A 14,989-nucleotide genomic window follows, 5' to 3' on the forward strand; every position below is an offset into this window, starting at 1 on the left:
GGCCGCAATGGGTGAGTCAATGGCGATGTTGGTGTGAAAAGCGTAGGAAAAGAGTGAGAAGCAGACTCCAAGTTTGGTGCTAGAATATTAAACGCTATGCATGCTAAAGTCTTATAAAGGTGATATGGGTTATTTAACGATCTTGCGTCAGCGGGGTATGGATAATATGGAGTTCGGTGTTCATGGGTGGCTAAAACCGGGCGCCAGTTTTGTCTCAAAGTAAGTTTGTTAGATTTAGTTGTGCCGAGGAATGAAGCTAAGTGCCGATCAACAGTTGACCAGGCATGAGGACAAGCTACATATATCATTTTGAATGTAGAATGGGGCGTCTTGATCAATATATCGTGATGATTTTAATACAATTTCCTCAGTTTTGCATAGCGAGATGGACAGTTGCAGGGTATGGCGCTTGCCATGTTCAAAGTCTGGCGATTTACGATGGTGAAAATATGACTGTATAGCAACATGAACTGAAACTTTGTAAAATGATTAAGGACTCGAAGTTAGAATGCAGGTAAATGAAAACGCACGGTGACAGGCGTGATTTGGCAGCTGGAATAACTGAGCTGTCTACCCAAGAGTGACATGAAAGACAAATACTAGCAGTTACTCTGCTGTATGTATCGGTTGCGATTTGAAGACATGCTGTCATGTATCTAGCGTATAAAGGAAAAAGAAGATGCAGAAAAAACATATGCAGAGCGACGTTAAATCATTCCAAATAAACGTTCAATTTGCATCACCCCTTTGACAATTACTGAGAAGAAAAAAGACAAATGCAGCTCATTGGCAAGTTTTCCACTTTAGGAAATCTGCAGGGCTAGCTTGGTGGGGAAGTGGTGCCAGTCTGAAGGCGGCAGAAAAAAAGTTGAAGATGCGCGCGCCATCGGCTGATCTCGCAACTGGCCTCATACCATTTCCCACCTTTTTGCAGAAAATCTTTTCACTCAAATCTCTTCGCCATTGACACTGCCATAGACAATTGCGGAAAACTGCCACGGCCGTCTGTCACCACCATGAAGAGAAAGGCAGAAAGCCATGCTTCTGGCAAAAAAGCCGGCAGCAAGAAGGCCAAGACTAGTATGCCACACCTCCAGCTTCCTCTCTTTTTTTCCAGCTCAATTGGATACTAACCAAGATATTCAGCCATCAGCAAAGAGGACGCAAAGAAGCGCTTCCGCAACGGTCTCTTCGACGACTCCGTTTTAGAGTCGTATACCACCGAATACGCCAAATCCTCGCCATACAAACATGCTGTCATCCACAAGCTCGTCGACGACAAGCTCCTCCGGGCGGTTCGAGACGAAGTCCGCGAAAACGTACAATTCACCCCGAAAGAGACCGACATCTACAAGATTCACCAATCTGGCGACCTGGCCAACTTGGATGGCCTCGACGACGAGTCTCTTGCCAAGCTGCCCTCTCTCCTTTCCCTCCGGGATGCCATCTACTCTGAGACTTTCCGAAACTACGTCTCAAGCATTACTGGCTGCGGCCCGCTGAGTGGCAAGAAGACAGACATGGCCATCAACATTTACACCCCGGGCTGCTACCTGCTCTGCCATGACGACGTCATTGGCAGCAGACGAGTCAGCTACATTCTCTACTTGACAGATCCCGACATCCCGTGGAAGCCCGAATGGGGTGGCGCATTGCGTCTGTTCCCCATCCAGGAAATAAAAAACAAGGATGGAGATGTTGCGAAGACGCCGCTTCCAGACGTGGTCAAGGTCATCCCGCCTGCGTGGAACCAGCTCAGCTTCTTCGCCGTCCAGCCTGGCGAGAGCTTCCACGATGTCGAGGAGGTGTACCACGCTGAGACAAAGGCGCAGCTAGAGAAGGAAGGTGGTCGTGTCCGCATGGCCATCAGCGGCTGGTTTCACATCCCTCAAGTTGGAGAGGAAGGCTATATAGAGGGAGAGGAGGAGAAAAACGCAAAGAACAGCGGCCTTATGCAGCTTCAGGGCAATCCTGCCCAGTACGATGCGCCGCAGGCTAATCCTGTTGCGGTCAAGAATCCAGAGAGCAGCGAAGCTGAATTCGAGGAGGCTGATCTGGAATTCCTGCTGCAGTACATTGCGCCGACGTACCTGACACCTGACACGCTGGAGCAAGTGTCTGAGCATTTCGAAGAAAACTCGAGCATTACTCTTGCAGATGTCTTGTCCAAGAAGTTTTCCAAACGTGTACAGGAATATATCCAGGCGCAAGAAAAGGCCTCTCTTCCCAAAGACAGCGTAGCTATCGAGAAGTCTTCTGCCTGGAAGGTGTCCAAGCCGCCTCACAAGCACAGATACCTCTACCAGCAGCCTTCTACCAAATCTACCAAATCTAGCAAACGTTCAGATGATTCACCAATCACAGAGCTACTGGACAAGCTCTTCCCGAGTGATCAGTTCCGCCGCTGGCTGCAAGTAGCAACCGGGTGCACCATTGAGAATCACGACGTCCTTGCCCGCAGATTCCGTCGCGGAATGGACTACACTCTTGCCACAGGCCATGAGGGCAAGGCTCGTCTGGAGCTCAACCTGGGTCTCACACCAACAACTGGCTGGGGAGACGCCGCCGATGAAGAAGAAGAGGATGAGGAAGAGGAAGCCAAGCCCAATGGAAAGAACAGCAAGAAGAAGAACAAAGACAAGGGCAAAGGAAAAGCAAAGGCCGTTGAGAAAGAGCCAGAGGAAGCTGCCGAAGTCGGCGGTCATGAAGTTTACATGGCTGGCGATGACGACAATAACGAAGACGCCGCGGTGTACAAGTCGAGTGGAGATGATGACAACATCTTGTTTTTCCAGGCTGCTGCGTGGAACAAGATGACGCTTGTTCTGCGTGATAGCGGAGCTCTCAAGTTTGTCAAGTATGTGAGCAAAAAGGCCAACGGCGATAGGTGGGATATTTCTGGTACATTTGATGTAGAGGAGCCAGACGAGGATGAGGATGGCGATGAGGACGAGGAAGGAGACGAAGAAGATGAAGACGAAGACGAAGACGAAGACAACGAGGCAGCAGGCTCAGGAGAAGATGAGTTTGAGGGTTTCTCGGACTAGTTAGAAGAAGAGAAGTATTAAAATTTAATGGCCAACGGTCTCATTTCACAAAGCATGTAATAGATATTATGGATGGATAGAAAAATGCAACCTTTTTTTTTTAAAATTTTTTTTAATGGTTTCTTTTAGCCTTTTCATTAAGCTTGGGTATCTATATGCTTTGATATTCTTCGTGAACCGTCTCGTAAATGCGCCTTTCCCATGAAATAATACATATAATACAATATTCGTATGCAAAAACTGCAACACACTCTCACGATAAGACTCTTCTGCTCTCACGCCGGTGTCAAAGTTTCAGAAAAAATGTCAGACAGCTCTGATCGTAACAATTGCGTGATGCCTCGTGCTTCTTCGCTTCTCCCAGATTGCTTCAAATGGTTGACAGTGTCGTGGCCTAGGAAGGCAATCCATGGAATGGTACCCATGCCTGTGAATTTGGTGAGATTCAGCTTGTCAGGGCCCAAAGCCCGCACCAGCTTGCGCAGCCTCTTCTTGTCGTTGAAGAATTCCAGGGCAGGGAGGTGATCCGGATGAGTGGGGTGGTACAAGTGTAAATGTGCCATCTCCACGGGGAATGGCCGTGATAAGCGATCAGCCGTGGCCAAGTGAGCTTCAAAAAGCTTTTCTGACGGCATTTCCCGGCTGTACGATTCTACTGTAGATAGCCATGACACTGATCTCCATGGCTGAACAAGCAGTTTGGGTAGAGAAGGGTTGTGCTGGAAGAGTTGCTCTGCTTCAAGAATCGCCTGTATGGCAGCGTTCAGGTTGCCGTATTGGGCCTGGCTCTTGATGCGGACAATTTCCGATAACAAGGAAGACGCGCGAGCGATGCGCTGCTCCTCGCTGATATCTCTAGATTCATTCATAGCCCGCGTTATCCATTCCCAAGCCACTGATTCCATATTTTCAGCAATAAGAAAAGGCACAAGCGCCCGAACAAAGGCCGTATTGTCCAGGAAGAGAAAGTTGCTCTCCGCTCCAGATGATCGAAGCCATCGAACAACTCGGAGGGCGGTATCAGAAGATGTCGCTAGAAGATTCGCGTCCGCGGCGCTTGACAGCTGTTGCCCTTTGGCCACCAAACAGCCCGTGGCAGCTTTGAGCGTCATCATACCCCTGGACACGGCATGATCAAAAACATCCATCGGATCACGATCTGGCACCCATAGCCCCTTTGGCAAGGGGGGCGCATTCTCTTTGTTGTTGTAGCTGAATAGAGGATTTGATAGAACGGATTTCAAATGCAAAGACGCAGCGGAGCGACGGGCCTGAGGGCTGGTCTCGCCAGTAGATTTGGCTGGTGCAGGGGTGTTATCGGAGGAAGAGCGTCCATATTCGCGGTCTAATTGGCTACGAAAGGACGCCTTGATGCCGTCGAGAAGCTTTTGCGACTGCTGCTGGGATATGGGTAGGGGTTCGTGATATCCGGCGAAAAGCTTCCTCAGCGATTGGACAGACTTTGTGGAGAACATGGCGAGCAGGAATATGACGCCGATTGGCCAGTGTTATGATTGAAGAAGTGAAAAACAATAAGTTTTGTTTGCCACTGCCAACAAGGCAGGCGGCTGTCACTGTCGTGTGCAGCTGCAGGGATATCGGCTCCTGATCCTGAGTTCGAGGCTCTATCTAGAACGAGCCAAAAGGCTCCAGCCTCGTCATGATCAATAATGCGCGGCACAGGCCATGTCATGTGATACGTGGGCTGAGTTTGGACCCCAATCGAAAGCTGGTGCGGGGGAATGTTCCCTGGTACAGGAACCTGCCATGTCTCCACGCAGAGGCCAGGCTCCCTGCCTTTGGGTGCGCTGGCAAAGTACAGATACGACGGGCAACTTGGCTAGCGGGACAGGCAAGGTATCGGGACATGTGCCTTTTTTCGCTGCAGCCGAGCTTGACAGGGTGCAACTTGGCGAGGCTGGACGCTGAAAGGGCAAGACAAAGCGCTGCAAACAAGGCATGTCTCTTGCGAATCAGCCAATTGCGTGGCACTAGAGTCATTGCCATCCATCCGTGCACATTGTCTAGGTCTCACCTGTGCCCTGTGTCGCTGATTCAAGACACAATGGCTCCGGCAGCAGCCCAGTTGAGGGCCATCACAGTGTGCACACACTATTTGCAGCGGCTAGCCCGAAAGTCAAACCGTGCGAAGTGTCAGCTGGGAGTTATCTGAATCTCGCGATACAGCAAAATTGCTTTAGCTGCCACTGTGCTGTTATCCCGGAAAATAATAGCACAAAGGGACCTGGTGCCCGGTGCCCTGCGCACCGATCTGCGATTGCTCCACTGCCGGCCGCCGGCATAAAGTATACAGTGCGGACAGTGTGCAAGGCTCCGCCGGCTCTGCTAATTGCTCGCCTATGTCATACTGCTACCCAAGCGGTAGCTTGGAGACCAGAGATGTAGGAAACTGCCGCAAGACAATACTTTACCGATACCACCTATACCGACAGCATCTTCTGTACAATCCCAAACATACGACACAGCATGGCCCCCAAGACTCTCATTGCCCCGTCCATCCTCTCGGCGGATTTCGCACAGCTCGGCGCAGAATGTGCCCGAACCATCGAGCAGGGTGCGGATTGGTTGCACATTGATATCATGTTAGTAGAGCTGCAATTCGCTTCCCGCAATCACAACGCCTTTGTATTCATATCGAATTGGCTGACAAGCTGAATGCAGGGATGGCCATTTCGTACCAAACATTACCTTTGGCGCCCCGGTTGTTGCAAAGGTCCGCCCGCACGTCGAGAAGCCGAGCCAGCCCACCGGACGAGGCACATTTGATTGCCATATGATGATTGCGGAGGTGTGTTAGATCCATTCGGACTCGTAATCAGAATCTCGGGCTGCCTGTTCTTTCATACGAAGAGAACCTTTTTCAGTTCCAGAGCTAACACTGGGTGCTCAAACAACAACAGCCCAAGAAATGGGTCAAGGAGTTCAAGGCCGCCGGTTGTGACCTATACTGCTTCCACTACGAAGCCGCTTTCTCATCAGCTGCCGAATCCCCCGAGGAGACGACCGACAAGAAGACAAGCCCCAAGGAACTGATCAGATATATCCACGACCAAGGGCTGCTAGCTGGTATTGCGATCAAGCCTGATACATCTGTTGATGTGCTTTGGGACATCCTTGAGAGCTCGGACCCCAAGGAGAGACCTGATGTACGTTAATTGGCCCACACATTTCTTTGGCCAATCTACTGTTTGTTGAATTGGAGGAAATTGAAGCTAATACTGGCAATAACCACAGATGGTCTTAGTTATGACAGTTCATCCCGGATTTGGAGGCCAAAAGTTCATGGCCTCGGAGCTGCCGAAGGTCCAGGAACTGCGCAAGCGATACCCCGAGCTGAATATCGAGGTTGATGGGGGTCTCGGGCCCAGCACAATCGACCAGGCGGCCGATGCAGGAGCAAATGTCATTGTTGCGGGCAGTGCCGTCTTTGGAGCCAAGGATCCGGCCGAGGTCATTTCTCTGCTTCGAAAGTCGGTTGACACGAGGGGTGGCAAATTGTAGATTGCAGGGAGCGGGGCAGATATTGGATAGAGCGGAAAATGACATGAATGAAACACATAGAATAGGCCACGTCTCAATTTTCTTTTACTGCTGGGACAGAAGGAACGATATAAACCACATCTCTGGATCTAGTAGCTTCACCACATGCAATTAACTTTCCTTCTTGAAATCAACTCAACCGTAGCTGCTGGAGCCTGTGCAGCCTCGTCCAAGGCCCTTGCAGTTATAGTGGGTAGCAGTGGCGCATCAGGCAGAGCCCAGGCTCATGTAGCCCTATCCCAGCGCTGAAAGGCCGCTGAAACTGCCCCTCCTCGGGCCCTCTAGCACCAGTGGATCTGGCACTGTGCCACAGAGAAGGTACTTGCTGGCCAGCTCTCAACGCGGTCAAGGGGGGCGTCACCGGGCGCTCAGCCAAAAAACCTTCGTGACCAGCGCCAGAGCCTTTCGTCTGCTTCCGGGGAAAACCTCGTGCCTCCCTTTGCCCTCCACCTCTGGACCTCCCTTTGCCACAACACCACACACCCTCGACGCTCTGGTGCCATCTCGCATCTACATCTTTGTCTCCCCTCGAGAACACACGAACTTTGCCCTCTTCGTTGTTGTTTTTTCTCTCCTCATATTTTTCTTCTTTTCATCTCTCGTTGCTCGTTGCACCCTCAGCAGAGGCCATCTGACGGGCCACTGCACAATTGCCACATCCCTCCTCATCTCCACATACCTATCAGCTCCCCATGTCTGAGGTCATCTCACGGCCATCTGCCTCACGCGGCAGAGGCTCCGGCCGAGGTGGCAGAGGGGGTTTCGCCGGCCGAGGCGGTCGCAGATCCAACGGCGAGAACTTCAAGACTGCTGACGACAACTTGGGCACGTTTGAGGACGAGGGCGAGTTTGCCGAGCTTCGAAAGCAATATGGCGACAAGACTTCGGTGATCCGCGAAATGTTCCCCGACTGGTCTGAACCCGATGTCCTCTATGCTCTCAAGGAAACAAACGGTGATGAGACCGAGGCTGTGACACGAATGGCTGAAGGTACGTTGGGAGACGAAATTTGCAGCTTGCCTTTTGCCTCTTTTTTCACTTGTTTCTTTTTTTTGCTTTGCAAACACGTCAGAATCCTGCTGCGGCAATTCAATTGCAATACACCTGCCAGTTCCCCTTCTACGAATGCATTCCCTTGTGCAGATAAACCGCCATCTTCAATTGCTAATCTGATTTTTTTTTCTCTATCCTTAGGCACCATCTCTCAGTGGGGTGAAGTCTCCAAGAAGACAAAGACCCCTCGTACCAAGGCCAAGGACACATCCTCCGCGCCCGTCAACGCCGAACTGTCTTCCAGCGCTAGAAACACTCGTGGAGGTCGCGCTTCTGACGGAGCTCCTCGTGGCGGCCGAGGCAGAGCTACAGATCGAGGTGGACGTGGTGGACGTGCCAGGTCGACTCATCCTACCAACGGATCTCGACCCAAGGATGGCCAGCAGCTTTCTGTGCCCACCGAAGAGTCTCCCGCATACAAAGACGACGCTGCCAACGTGCTTGAAGAGAAGATCCCCGTAGTCGCTGAGAAGGCTGCCGTGCCCGAAGCCGCCAAGGCTGCCGCTCCTCCGGTCAAGACTTGGGCTAGCATGCTCCGACAGTCGATTCCTCCTCCCAAGGTCGTGCCCGCAGCTCCCAAAGAAGTTGCTGCTCCTAAGCCCGTCGAACACGTCGAACCCGAACACGCTCCCGAACCCGCCCCATTTGAAGCTGAGCCCGTCAAGCCCGAGACGGAAGAGGACGCAGAGAACACTCCAGTTGCAGAGCAAGCAACTCCTGTTGCCGCTCCCGCGGCCACCGAACCCGCTGCCGTTATCACTCCTTCTCAGGATGAGCTGACGGAAACCAATCTCGAACAAGTTGTTGATGTCTCCCAGCCACCTGCAACAGATACTGCTGCAAGCACAGCTGCTGACTCTTGGGACCCTCGACAGAGCCCTCCTAGCGCTACTGCCACTCCTCTTTCAGCCGCCCAGCAACAGCACCAGGCCCAGAAGACCACTTCTAGCGGCTATGCTGCCACGGCTTTGAAGGCAACTACCGAGCGAGCTGCCCCTCGCACTCCTAGCTTCCAACGACGAGTTCTTCAGCAAGAAGAGGCTGTCCGCATGCCCGGCAACCGAGAGGTTGACCGTGCTGCTGTTCAGTTTGGCGCCTTTAACCTCGATGACGACGAGGATATCGATGGCGAGCGCGAAGAACCAGAGACTCGAGCTCAACCCCCCGCCGATTCACCTGTTGCCATTCCCCGTACTTCACTTCCTCCGGCCTCTCAGCCTGTCGCTGTGCCGGAAACCTATGCTCCTAAAGCCACGACTAACCCCCCTCCCGGAATGACACCTATTGGTATGTGCCATGCTCCCTATTGTGCTTTTTTCCCCGTGTCATTTGAGACTAATTCTCAATTCAGCTGCCGCAGCCACTTCAGCCCAGGCTCCTATCTCCTCTCAGAGTGCGTTTGCTTTGCAAATCCAAGAGACGTAGGGAAGAATTATCGCTAATTATATGTTTCTGCAGCTCAACCTCCTATCCCTAACATTCAGCAATACGGTCGATTTGGCCAGGCTGGCCCTCAAGACGTCTCCGCGTCCCAGCAGAAGCCCCTGGACCCGTTCAACCAGCAAGCTCCCTCGCAACCACCCTTTGACAACTTTACGGCTCAGACCTCTCAACCTCCCGCACAGCAGCCTGGTGCAGCTTTCAGCTCAGCTCCCAGCGACTACTCTGCCTACTACACTGCTAACCAGCAGGATCGAAACCCATATGCCTTTTACGGCCAGCACTATGGCCAGCAGGGAGCACATGCCCAACCCGAGGGCGTTCCCTCGCAGCAGCGACCCTTTGGAGGCTACAATGCCTCCCAAACCGATAACCTCAGCCAGTACCCGCAGAGCGGCTCTGGTCACAACCAGCCAAGATTCGGCGGCAGCAACGAGAACCAGAACAGCGGCCACTCCACCCCCAACCCCGTTACCCAGGCTCAACAGCAGCAGCCTCAACAGCAGGGAGGTCCTGGCTCGCAGCCCCAGGCTCACGGACAATATAACCCCGGATACAACCACCCATACTACAGCAACCCTTACTACCATCAGTACTACTCTGGATACGGCCAAGGAGGATTTGGACCGTATGGAAAGGGTGGCATGTACGGACAACCCTATGGTGTTTCGCCTAATGCGCCCTACGACCATACCTCGTCCCCTGGAACTTTTGGCCCTTCATCTCTCCACAGAGACAGCCCTCTTGGCTCCGGCCTTGGTGAATACGGCCGTGCCGGCTCTGCTCAAGCAGGTAGCCAGCCTGGTCTGGGAGGCAGCAGCTTTGGCAGTACTCACGACAGCTTCTCTCGAGGCGCCTCATCTTTCCAGTCTCAGGGACAGTCATTCAGCAGCCAGACCCAGCCAAGCACCGGAGCCTCGGCTGACGAGCTGAAGCCGTTTGGCGAGAGCAAGGCTTCTTCTGGCCCCTCGCCCTCTCTCGGAGCCCCTCGGCCAGGCTCTGCCACAAACACTGCTCCCGGTGCGCAGAGTGGCGGCCTTCCGCCCCCTCAGACATCCCAGATGAGCGGTGGCTACGGCGGCTACCCTAGCCACCTTCAAGGCCACGGCCTTCATGGCAGCGGCGCATACGGCATGGGCGGCGGCGCTGGTGGCAACCAGCACAGCACCCCATATGGCTCTTACGGCCAGGCTGGATTCGGCAGTGGAGGCTACTACAGCACCGGCCAGCAACAGCAGCAAGGCCAGCAACAGCAGCAGCAACGCGGCGGCTGGGGCGGAAACTACCATTAGTGGGGTAGAGGCCGTGATGGGAAACGACGAGGGCGATATCGCCGCGAGCGAGATAGGATGGCGCTCGTCATGAGCTCCATGCTCAGAAAGGGGTTGGTGTGAATTTTCTCAGTTCTTTTTTTTTCCACTTGATACAGTTGGTTCTTTACGTGTCACTACATTTGAACGCTTAGGGAGAGGTTGGCTTCGCGGTATGCGAGAGGGAACACCTGAGCACCATATATGTGTGCCCCCCTTCTAATTACAAAGAGGGGTTTCAGCATGGAGACGGGGAGAAAGAAGAAGAAATCTTTGCTTGAGTCTCCTACTCGTTGATGCAAACGTGTACGATTGTTTCTTTAGTTTCATTTTTTTCGACAATCACCTAGAAGATGGCAGGGTGGGCGGCTTGGGCAAAATGGAAAGTAAGGGCTACGAGGATGGATGGGGAGCACGGAATTTTGTTTTGGTTGTCGTTCCCACTCATTTGTCCACCTTTTGTTTTTAGGGGACTCTCGAGGGCAGCCGCCAAAGAAGAAAACTTGACTGGTTTTGTTGTGATTTTGACGCATGGGTGCCTCATTCACTTTTTTTTTCTTATTTAAGGGAGGGCCTTTTTTCTTTATAATAATACCGCCTGGGAGATATTAAGTTCGGCGGTGGGTTTAAGGGAAACAGGGCAAGGTCATCGATGAAGCAAAAAAACACCCTCACTATGCTTAGGATGAGGAGATTGAGATGCTTAACCAGGTGGACACGGCGAATAGGCAGTCAACAAAAAAATGCAACTGTTTGATGAGTGCACGAAGAAGACAATGAGCTATTTATAGCAGCCCTTGCGTGTTTTTCTTCTTGAGTGATGAGTATGATGTAACATGTGAAGATTTGTTTGATTGTAGGTTGTGCGGACTGAGAGAGCTGTGATGATAGTGACGAGCTAGGTGATGATTTTGTAGTAGACACTGACTAAGAGCTAGAGAAGATAAATGTGAAGTTTGAAGAAGTCTTAAGAAAAGGTGGAGAGAACTGGTGAGAGTGAAATATAGCCAATTTGCACAATTTGTTGCTTGACATTTTCCTTTTGGAGCTGGTTGATCAATAAATGCAGATGCTATATAGGTACGTGTATTAACTGAAGTGTAAGCTATGTAAGTCGGACATGTTTCGGGAATGTCTTTATCCGGACGCACAGCAAATGTTGTAAAAGGCAGACGCCAACGGCAGCTAAAATAAATGGAAGAATTAATTGATTGATATTAATTTGAGTCTAAGAGTTGGCAAGCTCCTAAAAAGCATTATCCTTGATAGCTCTTAGAGCCAGTACTATTGGAAAGGCGGAGAGAGGTAGGCTTATTAGTGTAGACTCGGCACAGGAGATCGGGACTCGAAAAAAGGATCAGCGCCGAAAAGACGTAGTGGGTGGCCGGCACCGGGGAGAGGGGGGGAAGGGAAGGATTGGAATGCACGTAAGCCGTAGGAGCAGTAATACGGGATTGAGCTCGGCGCTCCGACTTTTTTTTGTGGAATTACCTTTGGTTGCAAGTCTTTCTTGGACGGCATCTTGCTCTGCTGCTTATTTACTAAGACCCTTGTCCGGTTGCGGTGACATGGTACTGTGGTATGGTGGTATTAGTATATGAAAGAGGATTGGCATCTTTATTTTTCCTTTTATTTTATCTCTTACTACTACTATACTTACCACCTGTGCGGTTCTTGAAATGCTTGCTCTTTTCCTTTTCCTTTCTCTTACCTTGTCCACCTCATTCTGGAGCACGCAATACGTTTAAGTGATAGCGTTTCCGGCTGATCTACTCCGTGCCTATCTACTAGGTACATGTTGAGGAGATAAAAAAAAGAGATGCAACACTAGTTGTATTGACTGGACTGACAAGATTGAGAACCAATTCTGCATTATTGTTATTTCGTCATCAAATTTTACATTTTTACTCAACCCATTGGGATTCCTAGACCGAGCCAACAAGTTGACACGAAGTACGGACCAATTAAAGTTAGAAAACAAGCGGCCGGGAAGCTTCCCGTCCCGCTTCCGTGGAGAGTTTCCTCCGGCATGGCGGTTCTCGATGAGGAATCGGGGATGAAGGTGGAGGAGATGCAGAGCGAGGGAACAAAGACGTCGTCGCTGGCGACGATACAGAGGAGGGAGGATGATGCTGAGATGGGCAAAGAGACGGGAATTATCGCTACGAGTCGGCCTCGGGGAGTAGGAGATTCAGTAACGGAAGATGGCGGTGATGGCGATGGCGGCGGTGGGAGCGAGCTTAAGAGTGATGATGCGAGTGATGATGATGATGGACTGCCCATGTCGAGGGCGAGATGCATTGCGCTGGTGGCCACTGTGACGGGCGCGGCGTTTCTCAATGTAAGTCGAGTTCTTCAACTCCCATCTCATATATACAAAGTTCTTAAACTCTTCAACAACAGACCCTCTCCGTGCAAAGCGTCGTCATCATCCTCCCCACCATCGGCCACCACCTCTCCGTGCCCGAAAGCCGGCAACAATGGATCGTCTCGTCCTACTCGCTCGCCTTTGGCTGCTTCCTGCTCTTCTGGGGCCGCATCGCCGACCTGTACGGCAAGCGGCTCGTCTTCATCCTGGGGTCGGTCTGGGTGACGGCCATTACGGCGGCGAATCCGTTTGTGCCGAATGAGATTGCGTTTAACCTGTTTCGGGGGCTTCACGGGCTGGTGAGTTGTGGACGACATTTATTTATTGAGAAAATTTGGAACAGGTACTGATAAAGAGTGATGGGTAGGGGGCTGCTGCGAATGTTCCTACGGCGATTGGCATCTTGGGCGTCACATTCCCTCCGGGAAAAGCGAAAAACTACGCCTTTAGCACATATGGTATGTCATTCATCATTCACTACTAGAGTTAAAAACTTCAGCTGAAAAAACTTGTCGCTCAAAGGCGCCGGCGCTCCCCTCGGCAGCGTCTTTGGCAACATCCTCTCCGGCTTCGTCGCGCAGTACTCCAACTGGAAATGGGTCTTTGGCGTGCTGGCCATCATGGGCGGCGTCATCTCCGTCTGCGGCATGCTGTTCATCCCGCCGACGCCTCCTCCAGCAGCAAACACGACGACAACAAAGCTGGGTCCAAAGTCTGTCGACTGGGTTGGCGCCACGCTCATCACGGTTGGGCTGCTGGCGCTCATGTTTGCGCTGACGGAGGGCAACGTCGTGGGCTGGAGCACGCCGTGGATTCCCGTCCTGATTGTCGTGTCGATTCTCGTCATTGCGGCGTTTGCAGTCTGGCAGTGGTACCTGGAGCGCAGACTCGACGCCGCAAAGGCCCGATTGCTCGAATCACCAAATGGCATCCTGCAGCCGGCAACGCTGCCCACGCCGCCGCTCATCAAGGTCAGCATCTTCCGCAACCGCCAGTTCAGCGCCGTCATGGTCATCATGGGCGTCTTCTTCGCGTCGTTCAACAACTACCTCATCTACGCCACCTACTACTTCCAGGAGTTCCAGGGCCAGTCCCCGCTGCAGACGATGCTGCGTTTTCTCCCCACAGGCATTGGCGGCGCCGCCGTTGCCATCGTCGTCTCGCAGCTGGTCGGCCGCGTGCCGACTGTCTTTCTGCTCATCTGCGGCAATCTCTCCATCACGATTGCGTGTCTGCTGTATGCCGTGCCGATTCCGCCGACGACGTCGTATTTTGCCTGGGGGCTTCCGGCGATGGTGCTTTCTGTTGTTGGGGCGGATACGACGTGGCCGTGTCTGACGCTGTTTACTTCGCGGGCGTTGCCGAGAGAAGATCAGGCTATTGGTGGCGCGCTCATCAACTCTGTTGGCCAGATTGGTCGGTCCATCGGCCTCGCTATTGCGACGGCCATTCAGACCGCCGTCATGGCTCACGGCCGGGGCGTGTCTGTCAAGAATGTCGGCAGCATAAAGGCGTGGGATGCGGACTCTCTCAGGGGCCTGCGTGCGGCGTCGTGGTTTGATTTTGCGCTGGGGCTGGTGTCGCTGGTGCTTGTCCTCGTGGCGTTCCGGACGCTGGAGATTGTGGGCAAAGTGGAACCTGCGGCGAAGAAGCCCAGTCGGGGAGTTGTTCAAGATGATGATAAGAGGGGGGACAGTGAAAAGAGAGAAGAAACGGCGGATTCCAAGGCGTAATCAAGTTGTGAGCCTTTTGCATCTTTTCCTCACTTGGTCAAGATATGTCCATATATTTTGCATAGATCTTTAGAGTGTTTAGAATACATTAATACACGTTGCTTAATTTGTTTCTCGTCTAAGAAACGAGTTAAAGAAGGATCTGCTATAAGGCACATAAAACATTTGTCAGTTTTAAATAGCAACTGAGAAAAAGAAAGTAAACGATTCGTCTATGTACGCGCACTATATCGTCTTATATCTTCTGGTATCATGTCATCCCAATCTCCAACTCACACTCTTTTGGGTATCTATCATGCCATCCAGGCCATGTTCATAAATGAAAGTAAATCCGCCAGCAAACCAATGAGCGAAGTCAGGCAAGGAAGAATCTCCAACTCCAAGCCCCTCATAAAAAAAGCACACACAAAAAAAAAAAAAAAAAAAATCCGCTCCTGGTCGCCTGCACATGAAAATCCCCATCTCCCATCTTGCTTT

The 14,989-nt window shown here is 52.0% G+C and overlaps 5 protein-coding genes across 5 annotated transcripts; 4 read left to right on the plus strand and 1 right to left on the minus strand.

Annotated features, from left to right (window-relative positions):
* Positions 1 to 1,016: 1,016 nt before the first annotated feature.
* On the plus strand, positions 1,017 to 3,047 carry TGAM01_v207167 (hypothetical protein; the record flags this gene model as incomplete). Its single annotated transcript, XM_018803766.1, has 2 exons — positions 1,017 to 1,080; positions 1,147 to 3,047. The coding sequence occupies 2 exons, from the start codon at positions 1,017 to 1,019 to the stop codon at positions 3,045 to 3,047; spliced, it is 1,965 nt and encodes a 654-aa protein (XP_018663139.1).
* A 275-nt stretch (positions 3,048 to 3,322) lies between these two features.
* Positions 3,323 to 4,522, minus strand: TGAM01_v207168 (hypothetical protein; the record flags this gene model as incomplete). The annotated part of the gene is made up of 1 exon (XM_018803765.1): positions 3,323 to 4,522. The coding sequence occupies one exon, from the start codon at positions 4,520 to 4,522 to the stop codon at positions 3,323 to 3,325; it is 1,200 nt and encodes a 399-aa protein (XP_018663138.1).
* A 1,012-nt stretch (positions 4,523 to 5,534) lies between these two features.
* Positions 5,535 to 6,569, plus strand: TGAM01_v207169 (ribulose-phosphate 3-epimerase; the record flags this gene model as incomplete). The annotated part of the gene is made up of 4 exons (XM_018803764.1): positions 5,535 to 5,650; positions 5,730 to 5,856; positions 5,969 to 6,214; positions 6,303 to 6,569. The coding sequence occupies 4 exons, from the start codon at positions 5,535 to 5,537 to the stop codon at positions 6,567 to 6,569; spliced, it is 756 nt and encodes a 251-aa protein (XP_018663137.1).
* Positions 6,570 to 7,300: 731 nt separating this feature from the next.
* TGAM01_v207170 (hypothetical protein) lies at positions 7,301 to 10,393 on the plus strand (the record flags this gene model as incomplete). The annotated part of the gene is made up of 4 exons (XM_018803763.2): positions 7,301 to 7,598; positions 7,803 to 8,948; positions 9,013 to 9,054; positions 9,120 to 10,393. 4 exons carry the CDS (start codon positions 7,301 to 7,303, stop codon positions 10,391 to 10,393), a joined length of 2,760 nt encoding a protein of 919 aa, XP_018663136.2.
* A 2,047-nt stretch (positions 10,394 to 12,440) lies between these two features.
* TGAM01_v207171 (hypothetical protein) lies at positions 12,441 to 14,512 on the plus strand (the record flags this gene model as incomplete). The annotated part of the gene is made up of 4 exons (XM_018803762.1): positions 12,441 to 12,752; positions 12,815 to 13,078; positions 13,147 to 13,237; positions 13,302 to 14,512. The coding sequence occupies 4 exons, from the start codon at positions 12,441 to 12,443 to the stop codon at positions 14,510 to 14,512; spliced, it is 1,878 nt and encodes a 625-aa protein (XP_018663135.1).
* Between the last annotated feature and the right edge of the window lie 477 nt (positions 14,513 to 14,989).

This window comes from Trichoderma gamsii, assembly GCF_001481775.2.
Source record: "Trichoderma gamsii strain T6085 chromosome Unknown Scaffold_26.2, whole genome shotgun sequence".
Classification (NCBI taxonomy): Eukaryota; Fungi; Ascomycota; class Sordariomycetes; order Hypocreales; family Hypocreaceae; genus Trichoderma; species Trichoderma gamsii.